At 55.3% G+C, this 7586-nt stretch overlaps 3 protein-coding genes across 3 annotated transcripts; 2 read left to right on the forward strand and 1 right to left on the reverse strand.

Moving 5' to 3' along the window:
• Positions 1 to 49: 49 nt before the first annotated feature.
• Positions 50 to 1722, forward strand: BO66DRAFT_385981 (uncharacterized protein; the record flags this gene model as incomplete). The annotated part of the gene is made up of 3 exons (XM_025646165.1): positions 50 to 405; positions 502 to 757; positions 844 to 1722. 3 exons carry the CDS (start codon positions 50 to 52, stop codon positions 1720 to 1722), a joined length of 1491 nt encoding a protein of 496 aa, XP_025498061.1.
• Positions 1723 to 1799: 77 nt separating this feature from the next.
• On the reverse strand, positions 1800 to 4115 carry BO66DRAFT_396369 (uncharacterized protein). Its single transcript, XM_025648453.1, has 2 exons — positions 2554 to 4115; positions 1800 to 2500 (listed from the first exon to the last, which is right to left on the reverse strand). Exons 1-2 carry the CDS (start codon positions 3944 to 3946, stop codon positions 2190 to 2192), a joined length of 1704 nt encoding a protein of 567 aa, XP_025498062.1. The 5' UTR covers positions 3947 to 4115; the 3' UTR covers positions 1800 to 2189.
• A 2695-nt stretch (positions 4116 to 6810) lies between these two features.
• BO66DRAFT_465083 (epoxide hydrolase family protein) lies at positions 6811 to 7559 on the forward strand (the record flags this gene model as incomplete). The annotated part of the gene is made up of 2 exons (XM_025652488.1): positions 6811 to 6965; positions 7013 to 7559. Coding segments are annotated over 2 exons (702 nt in total), but the record flags the coding sequence as incomplete, so codon positions are not given.
• Between the last annotated feature and the right edge of the window lie 27 nt (positions 7560 to 7586).

Genomic DNA, 7586 nt, shown 5'->3' on the forward strand with positions numbered 1-7586 from the left:
TTTCCTCTCCACATCACAACGCAATCCCCACCACCCGTCTTACTGCGAGATGGCTCACCAAGCCCACAGCATCAGCTGGAACATCCTCGCCCAGAACCTCCACCACCGATTTGCCTCAGCCTCCCCGGACACCTCCCACCTCGTCTCGGATCTGTACTTCCGGTTCCGGCCCGCCCAGGGCAAGGAAATCGGCTACTTTGCTGAGTCCTTCGCCCGCGCCATCGAGGAGCACACTCACACCGAACGGCGGAAGTACCCGGCGCAATATGATCGCATCCAACCAGATGATTTGGTTTTGAATGATCGTGTCGCGGAGAAACTCCGGCCTGTAGCGTACAAGTGGTGCACGGCCAACGAGGACCACAAATGGCCTTACAGGACGGCTGTTAAGGCGGAAAGCCCTAAGTTGTGCCCGCATCGCGACTGCAACCGTGGCAACAACTTGCGGCGGAGTAGCAGCAGCAGCAGTAGCAACAGCAGTAGTGTCAGCAGTAGTGAAAGCATTAGTGCCGAAAGGTCCATGGATCATTGCGGATGCCCGTTACCCTACAACGAGCGGCTGGGATCGGCCTTTCTGCGCCGCTACCGACACAACGACTGCTACAAATTCATGGACGTCAACGCCGATGCGTTCTACAACATACAAGTGGTGAGCAGTCTCATGCTCCTCGGGGAGATGGACCCTGTGCTACGGCTGGCCGCCACCCCAGACAACGATCTGGCGAAGTGGATGGAGATGTACGAATGTAATTGCATGGTACGTACTGCCCACCATAATCCCTCCCCCCTACCTCGAAACCGCATACAGACAATAAGAACACGCAAATACTAATGCAACAACAGACCCCCGACCGCGGCTGGGACAAGCTCTTCACCGGCGCCCTGCAGATGTACCTGACCCTGAACATCCTCTACAGCATCCCCGAGCTCTGGGACCCGGCCTCGCGCCAGGCCGCCAATAAGAAGAAGTCCGACGGGTACCGCCACACCCGGATCTACCAGCGCACGCTGCGGCGCTGGACCTTCGAGGGCTCCTCCAACGAGGTCGCCCAGTACCTCCACCGCCGGTTCTTCGGGCTCGACGGCCACTTCCACTGGCAGACCCAGGTCACCCGCTACCTTCGAGAGCCCGGGTTCCTGCCGCTGCTGGAGGCGAGCACCGACGTCCGGGACGCGAGGCTGGGGTGGTTGAACGATGCCGACTGCCCGAGCGAGACGGCTGCCTCCGGTCCTACTCTGGTCCTGACCAACCAGACCTTCCCCTACGGCCAGGTGCCGTTCGAGGTGTTCCTGAACTGCGGGGGGAAGGCGGCCTATCGACCGCGGTTGACGGACGTCGCGCGCGTCGAGGCCTATCTGCGAGTGCGCGGGGGTCTCCCGCAGGAGTTGGTGGAGTATATCACGGCGCTGGCCGAGTACGATGGTCAGCATGCGCGACGACTGCCGGTCCCGCACGATCCGTTGCACCGCGCGAACCGCGCGGAGTTGCGCGACTACCTGACGCGATGCTGGCAGGTCATGGTGCGGTGCAATATGCTGGCGCAGGAGGTAGGGAAGAGGATCGACTGGGTCGCGCAGGTGGTCGAGACGTTGGATAGGCTGGTGGCCAAGCCGCCCGGGAAGAAGCTGTTCAGGCGCGAGCTGATGTACCAGTATTGGCAGGTGACTATGGCGGGCGGGAGTGGAGAGCTGCCGCATCGGTTTCGCTCGTACGATAGGTAAGGTAGATATCTATAGGGCTTGGCGTGAATCAATGCCACCTGTAGAAAGAGGAATTCACTCTTGAGTACCTAGTACCTGCACTACATACCTATTTCCGGTCATCCTTCTTTCTCGCATTGGTTAATGCGTAATCTGTTTCAGAGGGTTTGCAAGCACGGGGTCATACTTGTTAACAGTGGAGATGCTATCCCTTTTATCTACAATCACAGAAAATCCCAAGTATTTGCGAGAATCACCCGAAATCCGTTGAAAGTCAATCGTGGAAGGACGATCGAGAGGAAACCAAACCCCAAGTCAATTCAGACTGGTCAACCTGAGTAACCAACCCACCGGCGACACACGATGCCTCCTCTGTTCCGCCTGTTATCTGGAATCAACAACGTAACGTCTTTCAGCCTACGCACAGCAACATTTTTCCTTCCCGCCCTCCGCACTCGGGGGCATCCGGTGACCCAGACTGGCTCGCCTTATATCCCCACAGTGCCACGGGTAGCTGTCACTGCCGCCCTTCGCCGAGTCCGGCCAGCCCATGGATCGAGCTGGGTCGGCGAGGGGATTCGAGGTGGTGAGGGAGGTTGCGCCGACGAGGAAGCAGATTTGACCCGTGGGTGAGCCGCTGGCGAGGGGGTTTCCTCAAATGATGGTGAGGCAGGCCGCCAGGGAATGTCAGCCAAAAAGAGCGAATCAACCTGGTCGATTGAATTACCCGACAAGTAGGAAGCAGAGCGTGGGGCAGGGTTGGGAGGTGGTGCTGGTTGAGACGATGGGAAAATCTCCGCTGGAGTGCTTGTTAATAATTGGTTCAGCCTGCAGGAAAATGAAAGCGCATACCAGCGGAAGGAGGATTCCGGACCACTTTAAGCCAACTCGGCCCGCGGAGCTTACCCATCTTATTTAAGGCCATCTTCCAGGTCCGTTCGTTGGAGACCGGAACTGATATCGTTCCAGCGGGATCCGCCCACTGGATACCATCCGAGCCCGGGTCATACTTCTCATGCTCTCGGAGATACTTGACCAGATCGGAGTGAGACACCGAGTTGAAATCCCAGACAATGATCTTCCATTCGCGGGTCGCATCAGAGGTCTGGTTTCGCGGATTGGGACTATTTGAGGGCTGGCTCGGGTGCTGTTGCTGACGCTCCTGCTGCTCTTGCTCTGGCTCTGCTTCCTTTCCTTCTTTCTCTTGTTGCGGCGTCATCTGCGACCGCGTTTGTGGTCGCCTTGTAGCGATATCCTGAACGGCGGCGCTGGCATCACCCTCCGAATCCACTGAGCATGACACGGTCACCGCTCTTCTTGGTGTCGGCTGTCTCCTCCGGCGCTTGGTCCGGTTCTGGAATCTTCTATGTCGGGCCCTTGGGGTGTCGAAGTCTGACAAATCGGCATCAAGCCCTGTATCGGAAGAAGATGATACTGACAAGGCTCTTTTGGTGCTCCGCTCCCCTCTTCGACGCTTGTTCTGCCGGCCTCTTCGTGGGGTGATGGAAGTATCCGAATTTGTCGAATGAATGGACTCGATGCCTGAAGCCTGGGGGTATGAGGCCGGCACCGCTTTTCTGGTGCTCTGTTCCCCTCTGCGACGCTTGTTCTGGGGTCGTCCACGTCGGGCCATGGAAACATCGAAGTCTGATGAATAGGCATCAGTCTCCGAGTCTGATAAGGATGACACGGACCCCGTTCGTCTCCTACTCCGTTCTCTTCTCCGGCGCTTGTTCTGGTTCTGGGATCTTCGACGTCGGGCAATGGGAATATCGAATTGTGATGAATCGGCATCAGTCTCTGAGTCCGATAAGGATGACACGGACCCCGCCCGCCTTCTACTCCGATCTCTTCTTTGTCGCTTGTTCTGTCGTCGTCGTCGCCTTCTTCGGCGGGCGGTCGAAGTCTCCGTCGCGGCCTCCGAGCGTAACGCCTGCCTCCGCTGGGCTCGGTTTATCTCCTGGGTGTATGCGTTTTTGACCTTGTAGGCATACAGCATCAAGTACTCCAGGCAGCGGTCGGCATCGTCGCGGTAGGCCCTCCGCACGAACCGGGGCATCGCGTGAATGCGGTCGACCAGTTCATCGCGCAGCTGCTGGCGCAGTCCCGGGGTCGTCATGTTCAGCTGCAAAAAGCCACTCTCGTGCAAGGCACGACGGAGGAGAGATTTAAGCCCCACCCAGTCGGTTGCCTTCCCTCCGGGAATTGCCTGATCGAACTGATCCACGCTGAGTTTCCTGCCCATGGCTTGTGATGATCCAGAGTGAGTGGGCGAAAGGATCTGCGAGGGAGGGAGGACTCCCCTCTTGTGGCTGTTACGGCTGTATGTATATGCAGTATAGCTGGGCTGCAATGGGCGATAGCCAGATGGAAGTAGATTCTGGCTGCAGGATTTCTTCGTTCTTTCAACTTCGTGGGCGTGTTGTGAGTTTCTGCGTGGGCGCGGTCGAGACGCGTTTTGTTTGCTGCAAACCGAATGTGCAGGGATTCGAATGAGACTATTCCTTTTTGGGAGCAGCGTACATACGAAGAATATCCTTGAAGTCGACGAACCGTGGCGAGCCTAGTGGTTTCGATCCATCGCATCCACGCACCGCCCAATTTCAAGCACACTCTGCGCTCGGATCGGTCCGGAAATTCCGCCTCCATATTCCTGCCCGAGACCAGGATACAACCATGATGCCAGCGCCCGAATTTGAGTAATTTTGCTTTACCCCGCAGGATAGCCGCATAGATTCAATCTAACCTACTTCCTGATTCGGGCCTCTTTTCCCGAACATTCTGACTCGTCCAAGAGATCTGCGCATCACAGTGCCCCCCTAACTTACCGCCCATCCCAGCCTAACCCCCTAAACCACACGTACTGTACCTACCGTTTCGTCCGAGCCACAAGCTCTACCACCGCAGTCCTGCCGCATGTTGACACTGCGGTCGGCACGTAACCTATAACAAGTTGGAGACTCTAGAATCACTTCCCTTGAAGATCCTCTCATGGTGCTAGGACGTAGACCTTGTCCATAGATCTTCAATGCTCTCACTCCATCGCTTATATCCCGAGTCCTGTCTTGTCTGCCCCGGTTCCATCTGACCGCCCGCGGCTCGCATCTTAACACGACCAGCCATCGCCACTCCCAAGGCCAATCCAGCCAGCATTGGGGGGGATTTATGTCTAGAGGCTCCGAAGGCGAGTGCGGGATCTCCGTTATAGTCCAGCTTCAAGTTCCTCTACGCGGACACCTCGAGCCCTTCACCCGAGTCACCCAGTTCCTGTACCTCAGACCTACTCTCAAGCACCTTTGTATCGACCGTTCGCGTGATCCGTCTGTTTACGCGAGTGTGTCAGCGATTAGGTGGATACGGTGGGTAGGGTCCAGCCGGGCGGGGCGGACTACCTGGGTAAGCTTACCTTACTAAAGTTTCTTGCCGCTTCCCTCGGATTCCCTCCACCACATTGACCAATCTTGCTTGAAGTACATAGTATGTGATGAATAAGATCCTGCGCGGGGCGACCTTCGGCCCCCTCTACACAACTTTTTGTAGTGGATTAGAAGGATAGAGTCGCCGGCCCCAGCCTATAATATAAATTCTACAATAATTCTCTATAAACGGTAAAAAGCTTGCCGCAGCAGAATATTCAGCTTTTATAGATGGTGTAGAAATACTTATATATTAAAAAAAGGCTTAATATTATATACATTTAAACAGAATCTTGAGCGGGAAGATCTTTGGCCTCTTCTACGCGGCTTTATACTAGATCTCTAAGGTCTGCCGTATCTCTAAGGTCTGCTGTATCTCTAAGGTCTGCTGGATCTGTAAGGTCAGTCACTGGCCCCAGCCTGCGGCATAATTCTTACAGCGACTTTTTGCAGGCGGTAAGAAACTTGCCGCGGCAGATTATTCAGCTCCCGCAGGCGGTATAAAAACGCTTGCACATTTAAAAAAAAAGGCTCAATGTCATATATATTTAGAATATTTAGATAAGAATGAGCGGGAGGCTCTTTGGACACCCTACGCGATCTGTAGTGCTGGATTCGAGGTGAGTAAAATGGCTGCGGCAGATGCCACTGCGGCAGAATAAGGCGGTGAAAAAGAGCTGAAAACAGAACCAGACGCCAAGTGGAAGTATTCTTTATATTTAGATAAATATGTCAGCAGGAGTCGAATACAAACCATACAAACTACATTCCGTCGCGGGCTGAGTGAGCCCTGCATTTGCCCGGGCAAATTCGCCAGGTACGGTGGGCTACTCGTGCCAATTTGCAATAACCCAATTCTGCCGACAATACTGTTTTAGCCTTCCAAGCTGCCTAATTTAAACAAAACTACACAATTGTAAGTTACATTAGGATTATTAGGGCTATTAGGGTCTTAGGGTATTTTAGGCCGAAGGTATTGTTATATTAGGGTCCTTTATTAGGGAATCTTGTATATAATTTTTATATTAGGGTCAGTTTAGGAGAAGGCGGTCAGTCAAGCAGTGAACACATGTTACCCTTTACTATATAGAGAAATACTATAGAAATTGGGTTATTGCAAATTGGCACGAGTAGCTTGCCGTACCAGGGAGCCCCCCACCCGGACATTGGGCCCTCTCGCGACACTAAGAGTCTCTGCAGGGGACGCGGCTGAAGGACTATACTCTAGTCATCTAGCGGATCAGAAGCCCAGCTAATATGGTGGCTCGGGGTTGCGGAAATAAGCTAGCGGGACGGCTTAGCGCTTATTGTTCTTCATCAATAGCGGGGCCCGTATACGAGGTCTTCCGCCTCAGCTGCAGTGCGCTTCGCGATGGCGCGATGCAACTGCTAATGTGATTGGTAATGGGAGCTTAGCAATTGTGCATTTGCCTTCCACGTCGGATTTCTCGACAGGCTCGCGGGAGAGGGATGAGGGGTATAAGAAGAGTCAATGCGCCCGGGTCTGGTGGTGCATACCGAGCTGCCCAGACTCACAGTTACAGCGCAAGCAGAAGTCACAATGCGAGTGTCGTGGGCGCAAGTGTTTGCCCTCAGCTCCCTTTTAGGGACTGGTCAAGCCAGTCCTGTGCGATCGCGGAATGCATCGCAGGTGCAGCCGTTCCACGTCGACCTGGCGGCGAGGGTGCCGCGCATGCTGGAGCAGATTCGCAGCACGAAGTTGCCCGCGCAGCCGGTGTATGTCAACACCGGCAATGCGCAGGGGATCACCTTGCACGATCTGAAATCATTCCAGCAGGAATGGCTGAAAGACTTTGACTGGAAGACCGAGCAGAAGAAGATCAACAAGTGAGATCTCACCAGGCCGATGCTTGTTCGATGCTAATTATCAGCAGATTCAACCAGTACACGACCACCATCGAAGACCTGACCATCCACTTCGTCCATGAGAAGTCCAACAGCTCCGACGCCATTCCGTTGCTGCTGCTGCACGGCTGGCCCGGCTCCTTTTTGGAGTTCGCCCCGATCATCGACGAGCTGACCGCGCAGGCGACGACCGCCACGGGCAAGAAGGTCGCCTTCGACGTGATCGTGCCCTCCCTGCCCGGGTTCGCCTTCTCCTCGGTGCCCCCCATCAACTGGACCATCGCCGACACGGCGCGCGTTTTCAACACCTTGCTCACCCAGGTCCTGCACTACGAGACCTACGCGGTCTTTGGGACGGACTGGGGCGCAGGCATCGCCTACAACCTGTACGACCAGTACAACTCGACCGTCCGCGCGGGCCACCTGGCTTTCCTGCCCTTCTTCCCGTTAACCCCGGAAGCGCTGGCGGCACAGAACATCACGCTGTCCTCGCAGGAGGCCTTCGAGGAGGCCGAGACGATGGAGTGGAGTAACACCGGGGAGGGTTACTTCAACGAGCAGACCACCAAGGTATGTTGCCACCAGAAATCTCAAGCCGATAGC

This window comes from Aspergillus aculeatinus, assembly GCF_003184765.1.
Source record: "Aspergillus aculeatinus CBS 121060 unplaced genomic scaffold BO66scaffold_86, whole genome shotgun sequence".
NCBI classification, from domain to species: Eukaryota; Fungi; Ascomycota; class Eurotiomycetes; order Eurotiales; family Aspergillaceae; genus Aspergillus; species Aspergillus aculeatinus.

Coding starts and splice junctions, on each gene's coding strand:
- BO66DRAFT_396369 (XM_025648453.1), bottom strand. CDS start 3,946: ATGGGCAGGAAACTCAGCGTGGATCAGTTCGATCAGGCAATTCCCGGA. Junction 2,501..2,553: donor CCGGAATCCTCCTTCCGCTG/GTATGCGCTTTC, acceptor CAAGCACTCCAG/CGGAGATTTTCCCATCGTCT.